This window comes from Lemur catta, chromosome 3, assembly GCF_020740605.2.
Source record: "Lemur catta isolate mLemCat1 chromosome 3, mLemCat1.pri, whole genome shotgun sequence".
In the NCBI taxonomy this organism is placed as follows: domain Eukaryota; kingdom Metazoa; phylum Chordata; class Mammalia; order Primates; family Lemuridae; genus Lemur; species Lemur catta.
The window spans coordinates 96353169-96374229 of NC_059130.1; the positions used below are offsets into that span (position 1 = coordinate 96353169).

Below are 21061 nucleotides of genomic sequence, written 5' to 3' on the forward strand. Positions count from 1 at the left end.
TTTGCATCCTTTCTCCCAATCTCTGAGGCTTATTCAGGACAGAATTTCCCCAGGCCCAAAACTTCCTGCATGCACACGTTCACAGAAACAGGTGCAGAGCTCCACAAGGCACATCTCCAGCGTCCGGAACTCAGTAGGCGCTTAACCAATGTGTGCTGAGCAGACAAGCCTGAGCGAATGCTGACACGTGCCCAGACACAAAGCTTCAACAGCGGCTCAAGCGCAGGGACTCCCCACCTCCCCAAGATCCCTGCCAATTATCCTCCGCCACTGCCCCCCTCCTGCTAGCCCAAGGCGCGGGAAATATTTAAAACAATTTTATTCATGAAAATATGCTGTACAATGCACTCTACACGGCCTCGACACGGCACACACGCACACGCACACGCTGACGGCACGGCCACGGTACACTGCCTACGATACGCGCCGGGGACGCCGCGCCCACCGCCCGCCCCGACCGGACACTTATAAATATGGGAGAGGGGCCAGGACTGGCGCGGAGAAAGGGGTGACGGCTTGGGGGTGGATCTGGGGCTGAGGCCCGCAGGAGAGGCTGAGACCAGTACTTGGGAGTCGGAGGGTTGGAAAGGACTGACTCCGACGGGGGAGGGGAGAGGCTAGGGCCGGCAAGGATGGGAGGGAGGGGCTGAACCGTGGGGGAGGGTATGGCCAATAAGAGGGTTGCTGGCATTGGGCGAGTGAGGCTAAGACCGGTGGGAAAGTGTGTCATTTGGGAATCAGATCGCAGTTGGGGGGGGGGGAGGAGTCACAGCTAGGGCTCCGCAAAGGAAACTGAAGACCCGGAAACGCCCCCTCCCCGCCATGGCCCATTTCCTAGTTGGCTTCCCCAGCCAGCGTCCACACCAGGCGTCCCACCTCGTTCCTCCCCACTCCTGCCCAGCCCAGAATTCAGCCTCTTCTCCCAGGCTCCCTGCCCCAGGAGGAGGGGAGCGGGTCGCAGGAGTTTGGGCAGGAATGGTGGGATGCCCCAGCCCCTCCCTCCCATTTCCCTCAGCGGTCAACTTCTGAGGTCTCTAGCAGGGCTGGGGCTGCCTCCTGGGGAGCTACAATGGGGATGGGGACCCGGGGTTCAGGATGGGAAGACAGGCCCCTTGGGGACGGGACGGGGACACCCGGGGCGCGGGAGGCGGCCCTCAGCCCGGCACCCAGCTCTGGTTGGGGGGCGGGGCCCCGGCCAGGCCAGGAGGCGGCGGAGGCAGGGCCGAGTCGAAGTTGAAGTCCATTTCGTCGCTGTCCATGAAGTCGTTGAGGATGATGGACTCGACGTCGCACTCGAGGCTCCCGCTGAACATGTCGAGGTCCAGGTCGGCCGGGAAGCGGTCGGGCGCAGCACCCAGCGGCCCGGCGGCGGCGGCCGCGTACGGGCCCGGCAGCGCGTCCAGCAGGAGGCCGCCAGGAGGGCCCCCGAAGGCGGCAGGGTGGCCGGGCGGTGCCAGGCCCGCGGCACCCGCCTCGCCGGGCAGCGTCATAAGGCTGATGGGGTGGGCTAAGGCACTGCGCGAGGGCGCGGGCGGCGCGTACGGGGCGGCCCCCTTGCCGGGGTAGGCGGCCGACGCGCCCGCCAGCACCAGCTCCCCTGGCGCGCCCAGCACCGGGCCGGGCCTGGGCGCGGGCGGCGGCGGCAGCAGCGCGGGCAGCGCCCCGTGGCGGAAGGGCGCGGCGGCCGGCGCGAAGCTGGCCTGCTTGTTCTCCTGGATGGTCTGCATGGGCAGGCGGCGCAGCGCGCCCAGCGCGGGCGGCCCGAAGCCCCCGCCCCCACCGTAGCCGCCGCCCTTGCAGCCGCCAAAGTAGGCCGGCGTCCCGGCGCGGGCCCGCGGCCCGTACGCGTCCTGCGCGCCGTCCAGCAGGGCCTCGGGCAGCCCCGCGCCGCCGCCGTGCAGCCCCAGCGGGCCTCCCAGCTCGGCCAGGCGGGGCAGCTCCCCGGGACAGCGCGCGCCCAGGACCGGCGACAGCGCGCTCGCGGGGCTTGGGTACATGAGCGGCGATGACGGCGCCAGGGCCTCCAGGGCCTCGTCGTCCTCCAGTTCGGCCGCCTCCCCGAGCATAGGTCTCCCGCCGCCGCGGAAGTCGGCCCACGCCTCGTAGTCATCGCTGGCGTGCGAGGCGGGGCTGGTGGCCCATTTGGCCGCAGCGGGCACCGGCCCTGGGGCAGGCGCGCCCGGAGGGCTGTCGTCTGGGCTGCGCTCGGGTGCTTGCAGCTGCTTCTTCTTGCTTGCCTTGCCCTTGATGCGCAGGAACTTGGCTCCGTTGTCCATGGACACGGCCCTACGCCGCGGGGTCTTGCCCGTCTTTCCGCCCTCCGGGTTCAGCATCCACCACGAACTCTTGCCTGTGCCTTCGTTCTGCACACGGATGAAACGCGTGTGCAGCGACAGGTTGTGTCGGATGGAGTTCTGTGGGCAGAGACAGGGGCGGGGAATGGGAATTGAGGAGGCCATGGGGAAAGAAGGGGCCGTGATGGAACGAGGAGGGGAAGAAAATAGAAGAAATGAGAGAAGAGAATGGAGAAGAGCCAGAGGGGGAGGGGAGGAAATAGGGAGGATGGAAGGGTGGATGGGGTAAGAGGGTTGGGAGAAGGGGGGACAGGTGTAAGTACCAGGTTGGACAAACCCAGAGTACCCACCCTCTACCCCAGAACCGCACCCCCCCCCCACCCCACACAGACACTGCCCAGAGGGCGAGGCTTGAGCTTTGGGCCTAGCCTTTTCCTGGGGGTATGGCCAACCCCGAGGATTGCTCCGAACCTGCGGGGGCACCTCTTCTCCCCAACTCAGCCAAGCCCCAGGCGGGGCTAGCCAGGCTGCCAGGGTCCCCCAGCAGATTATGTAAGGGCTCATGCCGCCGCGGCTCATTTGTCCGCCCCCCTCCCTTCCCGGCCTGGCATGGCGCCAGGAGCCCGAAAACCCAGGGCTCCAGAAATCAATCTCGCGGTGACTGATTAAGCCCTGTTTAGAACTAATTGCTCTTTCGTGTGTGGGGAGAATAAATTACCTGCTTTAATTTCGTGTCTTTAAAATGCAACTGCAGGTAGAGAAGACTGTTAACCCTTTGCAGGGAGGGCCTGGCCAGGGAAAGCAGAATAGGCCGGGGGTCTCCAAGGTGGGTATATGCCTGAGACTTTTCAGAGATTTCCCCCCTCCCCAACTCCTCTGAGCTCCTGTGAATTCCACAGAGGCCTTGGATCCCTTCAAGCCCCTCTAAGGACAACCTTTGGCCATGGAGACCTCGAACCCCAGCCCTGCTCAGTGCCTGCCTTCAGGCCAGCTCAGCTCTGCAGCCTGCCCTTTGGGCTACAGCCCACCCACCCCTCCTGACCTACCTGCCTGCCCTCAAAGCCCCTTCCTGGTGGAGCCTTCACAAACCCCCACAAAGTAGGTGGGATAATCCCCATCTACACACAAGAAGACCTAGGCTCAGAGGCGAAGTGGCTTGCCTATGGCTACGCAGCCCTTTCTGCTGCCTTCAGTACTTCCCTGGGTGTCACCTTTGCCACCTCTGTACATTTCCTCCTCGTAATTTCTGCTTTGCCAGTCTCCAGTGCTCCTCATGTCAGTGCCTGCTTTTGCCAGGCCTGTCCTGAGCACAGAGGAAGGCAGGGGGTCCACAGCTCCACTGGCCTGACTCCCCGCAGAAACCTGGGGCAGAACTTCTGCTGGGCCTACTGAGCCCCACCCCTGGGGCCTCCCACCTGGTGGTCTCTACCTCCTGGCTCAGGCACTGCTGTGGAAACAGCACGGGCTTGGGTGTCAGAGGGCTGGGCAGGATGCTGTGTGACCATGGGCTGTTTACTCAAATCTCTGTGGGCTTCTTGAACTACTCTGACAAAATGGGTTACATTCAGTAACTACGTCTTAAAGCTGTAAGATCCTTATGTGAGATAATGTGTGAAAATAAGTGTTTGGTGAACACACCAGCTAATCATAAATGTTGGTTACATCCCTCACTTTGGCCAGAAGACCTCACCTCCTAGATCACCCAACAGATCTGCTGAGTCCATCTCCTTAATATCATGTCCCGACTGCAGCTGTGCTGGGCACCAACTCTGGGAAGTTGGCGTTATCCTGTTCCATAGAGCAGGGAGCAGAGGCCCAGGGGCATGCTGTAACTTGCCCGTGGCCCCACAGCTAGGCAACGGTGCCAGGTACCACTCCAGCCCTGCCCAGCTTGTGGACCTGCTCTTAACCTGCTAATCTGCCCAGGGACACTCACAGCCACTGCTCTGTGAGAACTGTCCCTCCCGCCTCCTCCCCACCAGTCTCCAGGAGGAGGAGGCCTTCCTGTTGCCCAGGGTCCCCTCCCACCCCTTACCCCCCCAGCTCCCAGTACTGACGCTTCAGGGGCCCATGTTCACTGTCGATGACACTTTCTTGCCTTGGGTGGCAACAGCTGGAGCTTGCCAGCCTTGCCCTGCCTGGTTTCTCCTGGGGCCCTGAGAGGAGGGGAGCTGGACCCCCAGGGAGTGGTGCTCCTTCAAGTAGACGCCCCCTTCCTGTTCCCGCCCCTGCACCTGGCTCCCCAGCTCCTCCCCCACACCTGTGTTGAGGATCCTTTGAGGCCTCAGTTCTCCCCCATAGGACTGTCTGGCTTACCAGAGGCTGCACCTCCCACCTCCCCAGTTCTCCAGCTGGAGGCCAGCAGGCCACTCCTCTATCAATGTGCCAGCCTGGTTCAGAGCTGGGGGGACGCAGGAAGGACATCACCAGGTGCCAGCCCTAGCCAATACCTGCCCATTCATCCCTGGGCACTCTAAGTTCTTTATCTCACACAATCTTTATGTCAAAGGGTGATCCCTGTCTCAAGATGAGGAGAGTGAGGCTCAGAGTCATTAAGTGACTTACCAAGGTCACGCAGCTTGTTAGGGGCAGAGCCAGGTACTGATTTCAGGGTGGTCTTACTCTGAGTCTAAAGGACATCACATTGCACCATGGGAGAGGGAAACAGGTCAGAGAATTCCCAAAGAATCTTAGAAAGCCAGTGCTCCAGTGTTCCCCAAGCTTTCCATGTAAACTGTCCCTAGAAGCTGGTAGAATGGGGAGGCTGGGGGCATGATGAAAGGTCAAAATTTCCTACAAGCCTTATGCTTCCTTTTCAGAATTCAAGAAAATTCTGCATGTACTCCATAATCCACATTCACTTCATAAACATAAAAATGTTTTAGATTACCACCAAGACATGCTGCAGGCCTACGAAGGTTTGTGTCCTTCCCCCCTCTGTCCCCTATCCGGCCAGTACCCCCGGGAGCCCAAGCCCCAGCCTGAAATCATGGCTGGTCCAACCCAGGGAGAGCAAAGGACTTGCCTAAGGTCATCCAGGACCTGGTGGCAGAGCAGGGATGTGGGCCTAGGCCTTCCCACTCACCAAGCCTGACCTAGGTAAAGGGAGAGGTCCTGGCCTCAGTTTCCCAAAGTGTAAAATGAGGAGATGGGAAAATTGTACTCTGGGGACCTTTTCAATTTGACACTGAAAATTATTGGAATCATCCACTCTAGAGGTTTTCAGACTTTTTTCTTAAAGTAGTGGAACTGTTTTCATAAATGGAATCTAATGCAAAACTTAGGTGTTACACACTCCAGCCAACAGGGGTGGGAGTGGGAGTACCTAGAGCCCTCCCCACTCAGCACCCTCCCTCACAGAAAATGAGGCCCTTGGACAGGGTAGTGGAGGCATAGAGGGCTGCCATGCCTTGCCCAGGGCCACCTGGGGAGGGGGTTCACAGCTGGGCAAGGATCTAGGACACTGACTGCTGAGCTGGGCTCTGTACCAGGTGTGCACCAGGGCTGGACCCCATGAGAGAAGCCCAGGCCCCGCAGCCCAGTCTGGCTCCTCAGGGGCCAGCCATCTGGTACGAATCCCAGCTCCCCGCCAAGATCCAGGGGCAAGTGCTGATCACAACTCTGGCTCACCTGCAAGGCCTCCTGGGAGGCCAGAGGCCATGGAGGAGGTGAGGGAGGCAGAGGAGGGAGATGCCTCTGCCAGGCAGCAGTAACCAGGGCTCCCTCTTGGAGTCGCCTAGCAACCCACCACCACAGCCACAGCCCCGGCATGCCCAGGCTCCCCTGGTGCCCAGAGCTGGGCCTGGCTTCTCGGGCCCCACACCTACATCCAGGCCCAGAGCCTGTTCCTAAGAGAGATAGGACCTCCCTGATTTGGGGGCCCCAGGGAGACCATCTGGAGGTAGAAGGAAAGGATAATGGGTGTTACCCCACACACACCCCCCATTCTCCCTCAGAACCTGGGCCAGGGAGACCAGTCCCCCAGGCCTCACCTGCCAGGGAGAGGAGGCTGGCACAGGGCAAAGTGCATGGGCTCTGGTACCAGATCTGGATTCCAGTTTCAGCTCCATCACTCATGGGCAGTGCCACCCTGGAGCAATATGCTTTGGAGTTCCCATTCCTGCTTCCACCCTCACTTCCCTGCAGCACTCCAGGAGTGGCCGGAGTGACCCTTTAAATAACTGGGATCATGTCCAGTCCCACCCAGATCTCTCCAGTGCCCTCCATCTCATTCAGAGTGAGGAGCAAAGGCCTTGCCATGGCCCTCACGCCCCTCCGTGACCTCTCAGGCGCCCTGCTCCATCACTCCCTCCTGTTCCTCCAGCCCACCAGACAGGGTCCCACCTTCCCCTGGTGCCCACAGAGATCTCTGAGCTCCTTCAAATCTTTGTTCAGAGCTCACCTTTTGCAACACGGCCCACCCTGACCCCTCTTAAAAACTGCTCCTCTCCCCTGGCATTTCTTTGCCCCCGGAACCTGCTCTACAATTTTTCTAAAGCAATTATCACTTTCTAAATGAACACATAATGTATTTATCCTCTATTTTAATTTTTTATTGGTCTGGTGGCCCTTATATTAAAATATAAGCTTCATGAGTGATTCATGTCCATTTTTTAAAACTGTACCCCTGGTGTTTGGTACATACTGGGCACCTAAATGTTTGTCAAATGAATGAATGAATAAATGATAGAGAAAGTACATGTGTGTAAAGGGGAGTACTACTGTGTCGTAGGGAGAATTAAATAAAACTGGGCAGTGGCTGGCATGCACAGGGGCTTTTCCAAATTGAATGGGGAGAAAACGTAGGAGAGAGTGAGAAACGAGCTGTGGGGTGGACAAAGTCAGGAACGGTATGAGCCGCAGAAAGAACTGCAGAGAGGGGTGAGGGCTGCCGTGAGAGGTGGAGGAGGACTCCCGCGGTGAACAGTGCAGCTGCCCTCCCTGTCCCCCACCCCGCTGCCCAGAGAGACTTGGAGAACCCCCGGCTTGTGCACATCAAGGTCCCTCTAGCCTGTACCATCGGGGCCAGGAGACGCTCCGGAGTCCCAGTGGGAACAGAATAACTTCGTCCTTGCTGACGGTGCCTCCCCCATGGACAGGGTCTGATCCATTTGGTGGCGGCAGCTCATCTATCCAGCAGGACACCCTCATCTATTCCCAGGATACCCTTCGTCCACGAGCAGTAATGCATTCATCTGACAGCACAACCCCATTTATCCAGCACACCAGTCCCATTTATCCAGCAAGTACAACCTCATTTGCTAACAGCACTCCATTCACCTGACGGGCCCCCTCATTTATCCAGCAGGACACCCTCATTTATCCTCTAAGTCGGACGCTCTCCTTCCTCCTGTGGTGTGGCTGTGTTCTCCGACGGCGCAACCCGACTGATCCAGCAAGACGTCATCTCTCCTACAAGTACACTTCATCCCCTGACAGTACAACCTCATTTATCTAATAATGCAGCCTCACCTTGCCTCCAAGTACCACCTCATTCCCTGACAGTACAACCTCGTTTATCTTCCAGTACAACCTCATTTCTCCTTCCAACACACAGCTTCATTCTCTGACAGCTCAACCTCATCCAATCTTACTTCTCCTGCTGGATCTCTGGGGGCAAGGGAGGAGTGTGGAGAGAAGAGAGGTCCCACCATTTGCTGTCCCCTGCCTACAAGGGCTGCCTGGTGCTATAACTACATCCAACTCCCCCAGGCCCAGAAGGGCCCACGGACTTTGAGTTCTAGGCTGCTTGGCATACCCAGGGCTCCACTATTGCCCCGCCTCCTGTTTTGTCCCTATTAGGGCTAGAGAGGATCCACAGGATGGATTCTGGGACATGTTCTCTGTGCCATTTTCTGACCTTGTGATCCTGGGCAGTGGGGCTGGGGGAGGTTACCCTTCGGGGGCACGTTCAGTGGTGTGCTGATAAATGTTTGACATCCAGCTCTCCAGGAGGTAAAAAACCCACCTGATGTGATTTGTAGCTTTTGCTGATTTCTGTGGTATGGATACTCCTATCGTAGCCACTTTTAAGCTGCCAGCAGGACATCACTGAGTGCAGAATTGGGAAGAAGTGTGCATGATCAGTTCTTATGAGCTGGTGCAGGCCAGCTCTCACACACCACTGAGGCAGGAGAAGGGCACCACCTACTCCGTGCCAGACTTAGGCTAGGTTCTGTTCATCCTGATAACCATCCTGTGAGTGGGAACTGCTATTTTAAAGGGGAGAAACAGGCTCAGGTGGGTTAAATGATTCCTGAGACCACGAAGCTGTGAAATGATGGAGCCAGGTTTGGGTCTCAGGGCTGTTGGATTCCAAAGCAAGGGCTCTTCCCACCCCTACCCTCAATGTGGCAGGGGACATTCTGCTCTGCTGTTCACCCCAGTGGCCATCCCTGCCTTGGCTCTCAAGCCCAAGCTCTCCTGGATGTCACCTGATACAGCACACCCAAGCCTTATGCCCCCATCCACCACCAACCCTGTACCTGGGGGCTTCCAGGATCCTCCAAGTTCAGTCCTGGGTCTTGTGTCTGCCCACCCAAGCCCAAGCCCAAGGTCAGAACTGGCTGCCTCTCCAGGTTCCATCACAGTCAAAGGCCCAGCCCAGCCCCTCCCTTTAGTGCCTTCCCCGAGCAGAGACCACCGTGCGGCTATACTGAGAGCTCTGATCCTCTGCATGACTCCCATTGCCTCTCTCTCTCTTTCCCTCCCTTCCTACATAAAGAAAGGTCAAAGGCAGGGGTTGGAATCCCAACTTCATCCAAGTGACCTTGGCCTCCTGGTAAAGGGGGTAACAACCCCAACATCCACAGGGAGAGATGGGACCTGGCTGAGATCCCACATGTCAAGAATCCCATCCCTTCCCTGTCTCAAAGCCCCAGGAGCCACTGCCCACCCCACCCATGCCCCTACCCCAGCCTGGCCCAGGAACACACCTGTGTCAAACAGAGCCACAGACTCCCCAAGGGTCACTTGCCCTGCCACCCGGGGTGAAGCTAGTGTTCTCAGTCCTGGCAGAAGAAGTAACTAGATGACCTCAGGAGTCTGAGGCCATGTGCAAATCCTTGGCACTAGGGACTGCAGTGGAGAAGGGCAGGTTGGGAGCATGAGGCCACAGATGTCTGCAAGTGAGTGGGCTCAGGATCAGCAGTGGAACAGAAGTGGGCAGCCAGGGGCCCAGGAGGAACCAAATGTCCAAAGCTAGGCATGAGGTCAAGGGTCAGGCTCTCTGCCCCACCCTGCGCTGCCCCTGCTCCCCCAGACCTCCACCCTGAGAAAGCAGAGACCACACACCCAACCTGGACAGCAAACAAACCACCAACAGAAGTCCAAGCTCACCCCTACTCAAAAGCCCATGGCTCCTTGTCACCCATGGGCTTGGGTCCAACTCCAGACTGACACTCAGCAGCCCTCCAGCCTCATCACTCCCATCCCCTTAGGCCCACATAGGCATCCAGCCACCCCAGATGTCCACACTTCTGTCTCTTTGTACACTCTGTTCCCTTTACCCTTGCCCTTCTCACTGCTCCCCCAGTTCCTGCTCCTCCGTCAAGGCCACCTCTATGGCACCTTCCTAGTCCCCTCTGCAAACCCCCCAAAAACAGTTGCTCTCACGTCCATGCTACTGCAGAGATCTAACTGCAAACCAGAGTGAGACTGTGTATGAGTTTGCCTCCCTACTTGAACTTGGTGGGGCAATCCTTGGCTCATGGGAAGTCTGCGGATACGATGGAGCCCTTGGCAGCCATGAACGCTCAGGACTGGCATTTCTGTGCAGTTTCTGTTCAGCAAAATCTCAGGCCACAGCTCCAAGCCTTGCCCAGCCCCTACCAGGGTCCTGCCTGAGTCTCCTCCCTCCTAGTTTGCCCTGCAGCTCCTGCTGCCTCCACCACCCACCCACCTTCCTCAGTACTCCCTGCCTCCTTGGGAGAATTCAGCAAAGTGAGGAGGGAAACACTACCATTTCCGGAACACTTACCATGCGCCACACACTGTGCTGCCACTCAACAATTATCACCTCAATGAGTCTTGTAATAACCCGAGTTGGTTTATTATCCCCATTTTACAGATGAGAAACTGAGGCTCCAAGACACAAAGTGACTTGCCCAAAGTCACACAGTATAAGTGGGAGTGCAGGAGTTTGCACCCAGGGCCCTTGCTCTTCCTCCTGCCCTGAGACACTTCCAGAGAGGAGCAGAGGCCAGGCAGAAGCTCCGGGGGGAGCCTGGGGTAGGGGTGGGGATGGCTGTCCACACTGGCTCAGCAGCCCCTTCACAGACCCTTTCCCCCCTCATCCAGGATTAAACAGAATCCCTAAATGCAAAGCCACTGAGACCTCTCCCTGTCTCTCCTCTCAGTCTGAGCCCGTCCTTCCTTCTGCAGGCAGCACCTCCCACTCCCCTGCCCCAGGCCCTAGGAGCAGCTGCAGTGACCTCACCCAGCCCTGCCCTGGGCCAGCTCTGGGGAGGGCCCAGCAGCTGTGCCCCAGCCCTGCAGGCTGGCTCCTGGGGGAGAAAAAGGAGGAGTGGGCACGGTGCCAAGAGAACCATCTGCTCTCCCAGGGGCACGGCCACCCGCACAGACACCGGCCTTGCCTCCAGGGGCTGCCCTTGGCCCTCTGTCCCCATGCCAAGGGGCTCCCAGAGCCTAGGGCAGCCCACCCAGCTGCAGGCACTAGCCCTCATCTGCCATCTGTCTTCTCCTGGGAACTAAGGGGTCCTTGTAGGACATGTTGGAGTGCAGAGAATGTCCACTGAAAAATGAACAAGTGCTCAGGGTAAGCCCTAGGGGCAAAGGCCAGAGGCCGGGGTTGGGTGTGCTGAGCCAAACCCCAGCCTTGCTGGGCTAAGAGCCCTCAATCCCCTCCCAGGGCCTCCATCCCCGCACATCTGCTCAGCTGGCAGGTGCCTCTGGCAGAGGGCAAGCCCCTTCCCCCAGAGCCCCAGCTCAGGTTACAAGAGGAGGAGGAGGAGGAGGCCAGCTGAGGACAGAGGGAGGAGACAGGAGGGAGAAGGAGGAGGCCTGCAGCTCCCCAGAGTGTTGGGGGAGGGGAACACAGAGCCAGAGAGGGAAAGGCCATGCCCAAGGTCACAGAGCCTGCCAGAAGAGGAGCCAATGTCCTGGGGTAGGCAACTCTGGGTTCAAGGGGGACCTTGAGCAAATCATTTCCTTCATCTGTGAAAATGGGAGGCCTAAAGCCTGCCCTGCTTGCCTCCCAGGGCCATGGGAAAGGCTCTGGAGGCCAGTGGGTCAAACTAGGGGAAGGAGGGAGCTTGGACATCCTGAATATCTGATACCTAGGGCTCAGGGACAGGAAAGGAAGGCCTTAGAGGAAGGCCTCCCCCTTCTTCCAGTGCATGTGCACACACACACACACACACACACACACACACACAGAATTCAATGTCTCCAGGGGGTCAGGGCCTAGGGAACCCTACCCTACACAGCGGGCGGTGGTTCCTTTCCTTTCCCAGAGCAATGAATAGCAGTGATGATTGCTCACAACAAAGTTTAAGCATAAACTTATTATTATCCCATTTTGTAGAGGAGGAAACTGAGGCTCAGTTGCCCAAGGCTACACAGAGGATAAGCAAGCAGAGCTAGGTTCTTCCCTCCCTTGTTTGCCTCCAAGGCTCCTAACCAGACAGTTGAGAGATTCTCAAAGCACCAAAGGGAGCTGCACATGGCCTCACGCGTGGCATCTTGCACTCTCTGGGCCTCCACCCTATCTCAGACTCCACTTCTCCTCTGGACTCCAGTACCAAGTGCACCCTGGGTGCTTGAGCCAGTCTCTCCACACTGCCCGTGCCATTCCCACCCCCACAGCCCAGAGTGCCAGCTCCTGGGCTTGCCATTCAAGGCCACTCACCGGCATCCCTAGCCTCAGCTGGGCTGTGGCCAGCACAGCCAGACCCTGAGGGGCTCCCCAAAGAGTCCTGAAGCTTTGACTTCCTTTGTCGGTTTTCCCTCCCCCACCTCCAAACACCCACGGGCTCATTATCTGACCTTCCATCATGAACCTGAGCAGTTTTTATCTTGAATCAGAATCAGTGTCCTCATCTTATCTCCACAGTGTGACCTGCAGGCTGGGACCTCAAGGTCAGGGAGTGAGTCCAGTTCCCCTCTGAGCAGTACTGCATGGTATGTAGCCCCGGATTACAGTGGATGGAGGGAGCTGCTGTCAGCCCTGGCGCCTGCAAATCAGGGGGACATCCAGCTGGTCTGCCCCTGTGGTCAGGGAGCTCTCTGTCTGGAAAATGGAGCCAGGGGCCCCAGGGCCATTCCCCAGGCTAGAAACCTGAGGGCCAAACTCCAAGGGATAGCAGAGGGAGGAAGACTGGGGGGAGGGGTAGCCCAGGAGCCCAGGAGGAGGCAGAGGGGAGGAAGGTCAGCTTGGAATGGCCTGGCCAGAGCACTGGGCTAGGGCGGAGTTAGCATGGGAGAGGTTCATTTGTGCCACGTACAGTGGGACACTGCTCAAGCCTCTTATTTCTCTCATTCTTGTTTCCTCACCTGCAAAATGGGGATAGCGACAACACTGGCTTCACAGGGTTGCTGTGAAATTAAATGTAAGAATGTATGTAATGGCACATGGCAGGTTGAATCCTGAGCTGGAATAGTTCAGTGTGGCTAAAGCAAGGGTCAGAAGATGGGAGGGTGGCTGGAGTGTCATAGTAAGGCCCCAGGACTGGATCGAACAGCACTGGGCTGCACAGCAGATGGGGAGCTGAGAGCAGTGGCTGTGACTTTCAGTTTCCTCGCCATTCCAGCTCCAGAGAGGCTTCCTGAGTATTCATAACCACACAGGCACTGGCCTTGCCCCCAGGGGCTGCCCTTGACCCTCTGTCCCCATGCCAAGGGGCTCTAGGAGCCCAGGGCAGCCCTTCCCTCCTTTTTGCAACCAAAGGCTCTCAGTTGCAAAGCACATCAGCCCCGGCTGTGGCTCCATTCTACGTCCTATACTGCGTGAATCCTAAGGTGGGGGGTGGGGCTCAGTCCCATGGAGCTGACTGCACGGGGTTCAAATCTCAGGAGGACCCCAAAGGAGTGAGGAGGAGAGGAGTGGCCTAACCCGGGCAGCCTGCATGGAGAAGCTGGTCCACTCTGGGAAGAGGAGAAGGGGGGACAAGCATGAAGCCAGGAAGCCACCATCTAAGGCATTGGTTCAGAATGACCTGTCACGAGTCACACCTGATAAATACAGATTCCAGAGCCTACCTGCTGGCCCTGATATAGAGGGTCTGAGATAAGGACTGGAAACCTGTGCTGTCCAAAAGCTTCTAGGTGACTCTGATCATCAGCCAGGCTTATGAGCTAAGGATTTAAGGCAGGAATTCTCAAGGAGACATATTGGGTTGCAGAAGCACCTGGAAGGTGGGTCTTTGTTCAAACCACCCAAGCCCTCCACCTAGTTTCTGAGGGGTGTCCTGAGGGATCAGTCAAGGAAAGTCGGTAGCTGCCTTGGTGAGCATGTGATTATGGCAGGGGTGTGGGTTGAGAACTCTGGTGTCAGGTGTGAAGGTGGCAATGTGTGGGTGGCCTGAGATCAGAGGAGGCAGGGAAAGTGGGAAAGAGGGCAGGGCATGGGCAAGGCCAGCTGAGGGCCCAGGGCTCCAAACAGAGAAGTTTGGGCTTGGTTGGCTCCCAGGAGAACTGGGGAGCCTGGGGGGGGGAGTTCTGGAATAAAAGAGAGCCTTGGGGCAGGAGGGCTGGCTGGCTGGCTGGTGTGTGGGGCTGAGACAGCACTGGCACTGAGAGATGGACAAACGTGGTAGAGATGACAGGTCTGCATCTAAATCCAGGCTCTGCCTTGGCCAAGTGACTTCACCTTTCTGGGCCTCCATTTCCTCAACTGCAAAATGGGGCTATTAATGCGTACATGGCAAGACTCGGGGAGGATGAAATGAGAGAATTTATGTGAAGTGCCCAACTGACAGCCTAGCACCCAGACATTCATTCTCTCAATTCTCATTCCCCTTTCCACAAGAGGCACCCCCCTGAGAGACCAGAAAGGCTCCTCTCCGCAAGGAGGGAGGCCCTGGGGGGAGGGTGTGGGAGGCCCCCCCCACACGCCACCTGGCCCCCCTCCCACCTCCACATATGGGTTGGGGGGTGGGGAGAGACAGCAAACAGCCAAACCCTCCCAAACAGGAGTTGGTTTCCATGGTAACCAGGGTGCCAGGAGAAGGGGGGCGCTCCAGATCCAGCTGTCCCCCTGAGCACCCTGCCCGGGCCCCAGAGCATGAGCTATACCCACCCAACACCTTGAACCCCCCCATCTGCCTGCTCTGGGGGCCAGCTGGGACTGCCATGAACACTCCCTTCATTGTGCCCAGAAAATGTTTGCCACCTGGGTACTGCCACAGGCAGGGTAGACATCTCTAAGCAGGAGCCCCAAGTTCAAGTGCATCCACACCTGTACTCAAACATGTCCACCTATAAGAAGACCTCTCAGTACTAAGTGCTCGCTGTCCAATGAACCCCTCATGGCTCCTAGAACCAGAAGGTTTATAAGTCACACCACCGAAATGCCAGAGACCAACTTAAAGCCCTTTGGACACAGGTGAGAATACTAAGGACCAGAAGGGGAGAGAGCTTTGCTCTAGTTCGCACACAGGTGTTCTGTCCACCCCAACATCTACCCCTGACTCCAAAGCTGACTCAAAGGGCTGAACTAGGACATCCTGAGTGATTCTCCAGGAGGATGGGCCACTGCTGGGGAAAAGGAAGGAAGGAAGTCCTAACAGCTTTAAGATTTGTCTAGCAATAGAATGGGTGGTCCCAGAGGTTGTGAGTTCTCATCAGTGGGAGCCTAGGAGTGGAGCAGAAGAGCTGGGGAGGAAGCAGGGTTAGGGTATTGGGCTCCATGACCCTCCACCTTTTCTGAGACCTGAAGTCCAATTTGGAGGTGGAGGGAGTGGGCAGCAATGCATAGGCAGTCCCAGCCCCACCCTGTCCTGCTCCCCAGGCACACACCTGGGAGGCAAGCTGCAGTAGGGAAGGGATCTAAGTGAGTCAGCTGGGATGTAAGGGAAACTGAGGTGAGGAGGGGGCTCCCCCTGCTACAGCTGATGCACACACCTCCCAGAGGCTCACAGCCACACAGGCAGTCTGCCACCACCCCTCAACCCTCACAAGGCACAGACAGGCGGGCTTCCACAGCCCCCAGGATCCCGCATGGTTGCCATCACCAGCTGCCACTCAAAGACAGGGGAAGGTGGGCTGCAAGGAACAAGCCCCTAACCCTTCCAAAGTTCAAACCCAAGCCCTTCTCGCCAGCCCCCACCCCACCCCACTCCTACCCAATGGCACAGGAAAGGTTGAGTTTAGGGGACAGAAGGGGGTCTAACTCCCAGATCTGCCACTTCCCAGGTGTGTGACCTCAGGGCAAGTCACTTCCCCACCTGGACAACAGGGGTGCTAACCCACCTGGGAGGGTAGTGGTGAGGATTTGAGGGGACATGTTCCCAGCTGGTGGGCCCCTCCTGTCCTCTGGCGGGGCCTCTCCTGTTCCCCAGCCTCCCTCTTATTTCTAGTCAGTCCAGAGGCTTGGAGCCCCCAGCGTGCAGAGGGGGCCCTGACCCACAGAAAGTGGGGGCTGGGGGCGCTGAACTTTCGAACCCGCAAACCCCCCGCGCCGTTCATTACCTTAACGCGAGTTAAAAATAACCGTCTCATCTCTTTAAATTAGTCTGTCTGCAATTACCGCCTGGCACGGCGCTGCCCGCCATCGTCCCGCTGGAGCGGCGCCAGGTGGCAGGCGGGGCCCTCACCCTGTCTGTCGGTCTGTCTGTCTGCCTCGCGTCCCCCGCTCCCGCGGCGCGGCTACCCCAGGGTCCTCCCCAGCGGCCCCGCCTCCCGAGCTCCCCAAGTTGCGCGGGGAGGGGGCGGCCGCGGGGCGGTGGGGAGCGAGGGGGTCCGCGGGGAGCTGAGCACGGGGTGGGGGTGCCGGCCACGGCGGCGGGGGAGGGGCGCCGGGAGGCCCGGGAAGCCGGAAGGGCCCGCAGCGCGCCAGCGCTCGTGGGTGGGTGTGAGCAGGTGGCCGTGGGAGTCTGCCGGGCGTGCCAGCAACTGTGCCAGGAGCGGCTGGCACGGGCTCGTGCCCAGGAGGCGGGCAGCTGCCAGCCCCCTGCTCGTGCTGAGAGGGGGGTGAGGACACCCCCCAACCGGGGCTCACACCGCCTCCTCCCACACCCCCACCAGCCCTCGGGGCTGGGGATCCCCGGAGGACAATGGAGGAGGAGGGAGCCCTGCTGGAGCCCGCCGGGGGGTGAGGAAGAGGGGTGGCCTACACTCACAAGCACGGTTCGGCGCTGTAGCAGGACCCTGCTCCTGGCCTCTCAGATCAGTCTCTCCCTTCGGGGGGCCCCCCTCCAACCTGGAACTTACTGGGCCAGGGCCTGGGCCAGATAGGGGTAGCACCACCTCTCCACAGCCAGGCTGCCCCAGCCCCTGAGAGAGAAGGGAAGTCCCCATCCACTGCGCTCCTCCCCACCAGGCCTGGGGACAGGAATGGGAGGCGCCCAGGCCTGGGCTGGGAGCTCCCAATGGAGCTGGCAGCCAGGAAACACAATAGCAGGCAGAACAACTCCAGGGGCGCTCTAAGCGAAGGAGCACGGAGCACGAGGACTCCCAGCAGCCTGGAAGGCTTCCCGGAGGAGTCCAGGGCTAAGGAAAAGTGGGACTGGAGCATCTGAGAGGAAATGGGAGGCTCTACCCTGACAGCTACACTTTTGGGACACTGCAGAGGGAGAGGGACCCCATGTCTAAGCCTAGATCCCAGTCCTGGAGGGAAACACAACCAGCTCCCTTGGTAGGGGGTCCCAGCACTGAACCCAGCCTTCCTTTAGACCTCAGCCTGGTTGGGTGTCCTGAGCCTGCGCTGGTCTTGTCTCCTCCAATTCCTGTCCTTAGTACCACTCAATTACCTCCTCATCAGCCCTTCCTGATCTGGCCCACTCCACCTTTCCCATGCCACCTCCCTGCCATGCCTGGAGCCTTTGCTTCCAGTCTGGCACACCCAAATCAAACATGCACAATTCCACCTCCCTGCCTTTGGTATGCAGTCAACACCCCCTGGAAGACCATCTCCCAAATTTTCCCCTCCCCGGTGAAGGCAGGCCAGATCAAGTGCCACCTTCTCTGTGAGGACCTTCCTGGCTCCCCAGGGGATCTAACTCACCTTCTCCATACCCCTGTCCCCAGCCCCAGCCTTTCCTGTCTGCAAAGCACAGGACCTGGGTGTGGAACTGGCTGAGCCCTGATGCATTCTGAAGGCAGGTCCAATGCCTGCCCCTTTGGTCCCTGCACCCTATATAACAGGGTTAGGTACATCCTGATTCAAGTGCAACACTTTCGTAGGGGAGGAGAGTGAGGAAGGAACAATGGGCCCTGGTCCCAGCCCTGGCACCTGAGATGTACCTGTGTCAACCTGAGACTGGCTAGGAGTTGGAGACGGCTCCTCCACCAGGCCCCTGGAGGAAGTGACTGGGAAAAGGGAAGGGGCTCAGGGGCAGGAAGCTCTAGGAATGAGAGGAGAAGGAGGCTCCCTGGGGAGCTGGGTGTAGGGGGTGTGATGGAAGGAGGCCAGCCACTGACGGGACAGCATTGGGCAGATTGGGCAGGCCCCATCCAGTGCCTGGGTGGTGTCTGCCACAGCCTAAATCAGGAGCCCAAGACTGAAGCTCCCTCTCAGATGCCCCAGCTCAGGATTGGGAGCCCAGCGCAGGGAGAACCAGTGTGTCCCCAGCAGTGTGGTGCAGTGGAAACCACATCCAATCAGCAGGCGGGAGACCTGGGCCCTCATCCAGGGCCTGCTGCTCACTGATACCCCGAGAAGAGTCCTAGCCCCTCCCAGGGCCTCAGTCTCACAGCCTGAGAAATGAACTCATGGGACTAAATCATCTCCAAGCACATTCTCAACCACATTCTACGATTTATACCTGCCCCTGTTCAAATGCCACCCCCAGATGCCAGCAGGACACTGTTCCAGAGGCTCCGGGTGGCCCTGGAGGGAGATACACCTGGGCTGGAGTCCAGCTTTCCCACCTACTAACTGTGTGATATTAGGCAGGGAGTCTTCCACTCTGGGCCTCAGTGCCCTCATCTGCAAATGTCACAATAAACCACCTCAGGTACTGCTGAGAGCAGGAGAGGAGATGTGTGAAGGTGCCTGGCACAGAGCTTGGCCCAAGACCCTCAGTGAACTACAGGTCTCTCCTGACTTCCAGCCTCATGTCCCCTCTTCCCATCTTTCTCTATCCTCCCTAATCCATCAAGCCCAGTGGGAGCTACACCTCCTGCAGGAAGCCCGCCTGGCCTACTCTCCCCTGCCTCAGCATCCTCTGCACCAGTCACTCATTTCCTCACTCCTCCACTAGACATGCACTGGTGGCTTCTTGGTGTCAGGCTCTGTGCTGGGTGCTGTGGGCATAGAATGGCTCTGACATTACCACTGTCTTCCGAAGGTGGGCTGGGAAGGGGAAATGAGACAGGACACAAACAACTAAAACCCATCGTGCATGGAGAGGGCCAGAGAAGTGGAAGTCCTCAGCTGGCTAAAAAGGGTTAGGGAAGGCTTCTTGGAGGAGGCTTCCTGAACTTTGTGTCCTTGAGGACAGTGAATACATCTACAGGGAGGAGAAGAAGGTGGGCCAGGGCATGGGGAGCAAGGAGGGAGGTGGGAGCCAAGCCCAAGGGCAGGACACACTTGGTAGAAATAAGTGTTCTGGTGGGGACTGAGCCCAAGGGGATGGGAAAGGAGACCCAGGTCAACTCCTCCAGCCTGTGTCCCAGCCCCATGGTGTCCCAAAAGAGACAGAGAAGCTGCCAGCACAAAGCCTGAGAGCCATGGACTCCCATGTCAGGATATCCTGGCCCCTACAATACTGCCCCTGGGCATCTAGAGCTGCCCATGTCCACAAGCCTCCACTCCTCCACTAGCACACCTCTTTCCACTGACCCTGCTTGCAGCCACCACAGGGCACTGTCCTCTCCCTTGATATAGGTATGTTCCCTCACAGAGGCCCCCTCTCCCATAGGAAGCCTGACAACTCACCCCCTAGGCACAGGTCCCCCTGCAACCTCCTCTCCCCCAAAGGCATAGGCTATCCCCATTCTCAAATAAGGTGGCCAGGGGAAGAGGTGGGTCTAGAGGCCACAATCCAATCAAGCCCCTGTCCTCTCCCAAGATGGCTCCCCCCTTTCCACTGGCTGGCACTGAGGCCTTCCTGGGGTACCCCTGCCCCTCCCCCAACCCTAAATGTATCTGGGCTCAGAAAGCCAAGGAAGTAGAAGACAGGCAGCCTGGGTGGGCAAGGACAGATCCCCAGCCCTCAACACCCTGCCCTCATACCAGCAGGGGTCATCATCAGTGCCCCCCATACCAATCCAGGTAAGGGGGGTCAGCAGCTGCCCCATGGTGAACTCAGATCTCAGGTCACCTGCCAAGTTTCCCACCCCAGGCTGGCTGGTGCCCTAGGGTGAACTCCTGGCACCACAAGAAGAACTGTGGGCCTATGGTCACACTCTTCACCCTGGGGACAGCTCCAGGAAGGGCAAGTGGAAGAGATTTGGGAGGGAAAGCAGCCACTGGCCCCAAGTCATTATTCCAGCTCTTTAAGAAGGGTGCCCTGCAGAAAGGGTAAAACAAGAGTAACACAAAGCAAACTCAGGGGAGGAAGGGAAGGCTCCCCAATGCCCATGCCTGAGAATGGGCTCCTCTGCTATGCCCCCAAGGACCGGGTGGGGATGTTCCTCAGGGACGCTTCAAAGAGGCAGTCCCTCGTCACCCCACCAGACCTCCCACCCCGCGTCCCTCCCCGCAAGGGAGCACGCACACAGCTGCTCCCAGCACGCCCCCGCCTGTCTGCTGGCCGGCCCCACGCCCTGGGTGCACACTCCGTGACCCTTGGGGGTGCCAAAGAGCCCCCTTCCCGATGGCCCGCCCAGAGCCCAGACGCACCTATCAGCCCTTGGAAGCCCCAGTCGACGTCCCCAGTCCCCCTCCCCAGCCAGACGCCCCCACCTTCCAGCCGGCCGAGCTGTTGCTGTCGCCTTTATCCTTGAAGTAGGGCACGTAACGGACCATCCAGTCGTAGATCTGCGAGAGCGTGAGCCGCTTGTCCGGGGCGCTCTCGATGGCTTTGGTGATGAGGTCAGCGTAGGACAGGTTCCCCCACGCGTTCCGCCGGGAGCTCTTCGCTTTCCGCAGCGGTCCGACCTCCGCGCCCAGCGGCGGCGCTGGGGCCATCGCTGGGGCCGTAGCCCGGCGCTCCGGCCCGCAGTCCTCGGCGCCCTCAGCCACCCTTGCGCCCAGCGCTCCGTCCTCGTCGCCAGCCAAGTCGGGCTGCGGCAGGGGCCAGGTACACGAGCGCGGCCGGCTCTGCGGCGCGAAGTCCGGGTCCACGTCCACCTGATGCGCTCGCAGCTTCGCAGCCATGGTCCCGCCCGGCTCGGGCAAGGAGGGGAGGGAGGCTCCGCGGAGGGTGGGCGGGCGGCTCCGGGATCTGCACGCCCCGGGGAGGCCCGCGGGAGGGGTCCCTGGCGGCGCTGGCTCAACCGCGGGGCGCCATGGGCCGGGGCGCGGAGGCAGGGGGCTGGACGCGCTGGGGAGCACGCAGGGAGGGAAAGACCCGGGCAGTGAGGGGGCGGCGGCCCGGGAGCCCAGCGGGCACACACCTCGCCCAGCCCCGCTTCTAGCACCTGCCGCCTGCCTGCGCCTGCAGCCACCACCGCCACCGCCGCTGCCGCCGCTCCCCGGGCGCCGG

The 21061-nt window shown here is 59.3% G+C and overlaps 1 protein-coding gene across 1 annotated transcript; it reads right to left on the reverse strand.

The window, feature by feature from the left end:
* Window positions 1-302: 302 nt before the first annotated feature.
* On the reverse strand, window positions 303-20998 carry FOXO6 (forkhead box O6). The gene is made up of 2 exons (XM_045548089.1): window positions 20320-20998; window positions 303-2414 (listed from the first exon to the last, which is right to left on the reverse strand). Exons 1-2 carry the CDS (start codon window positions 20731-20733, stop codon window positions 1155-1157), a joined length of 1674 nt encoding a protein of 557 aa, XP_045404045.1. The 5' UTR covers window positions 20734-20998; the 3' UTR covers window positions 303-1154.
* Window positions 20999-21061: the final 63 nt, after the last annotated feature.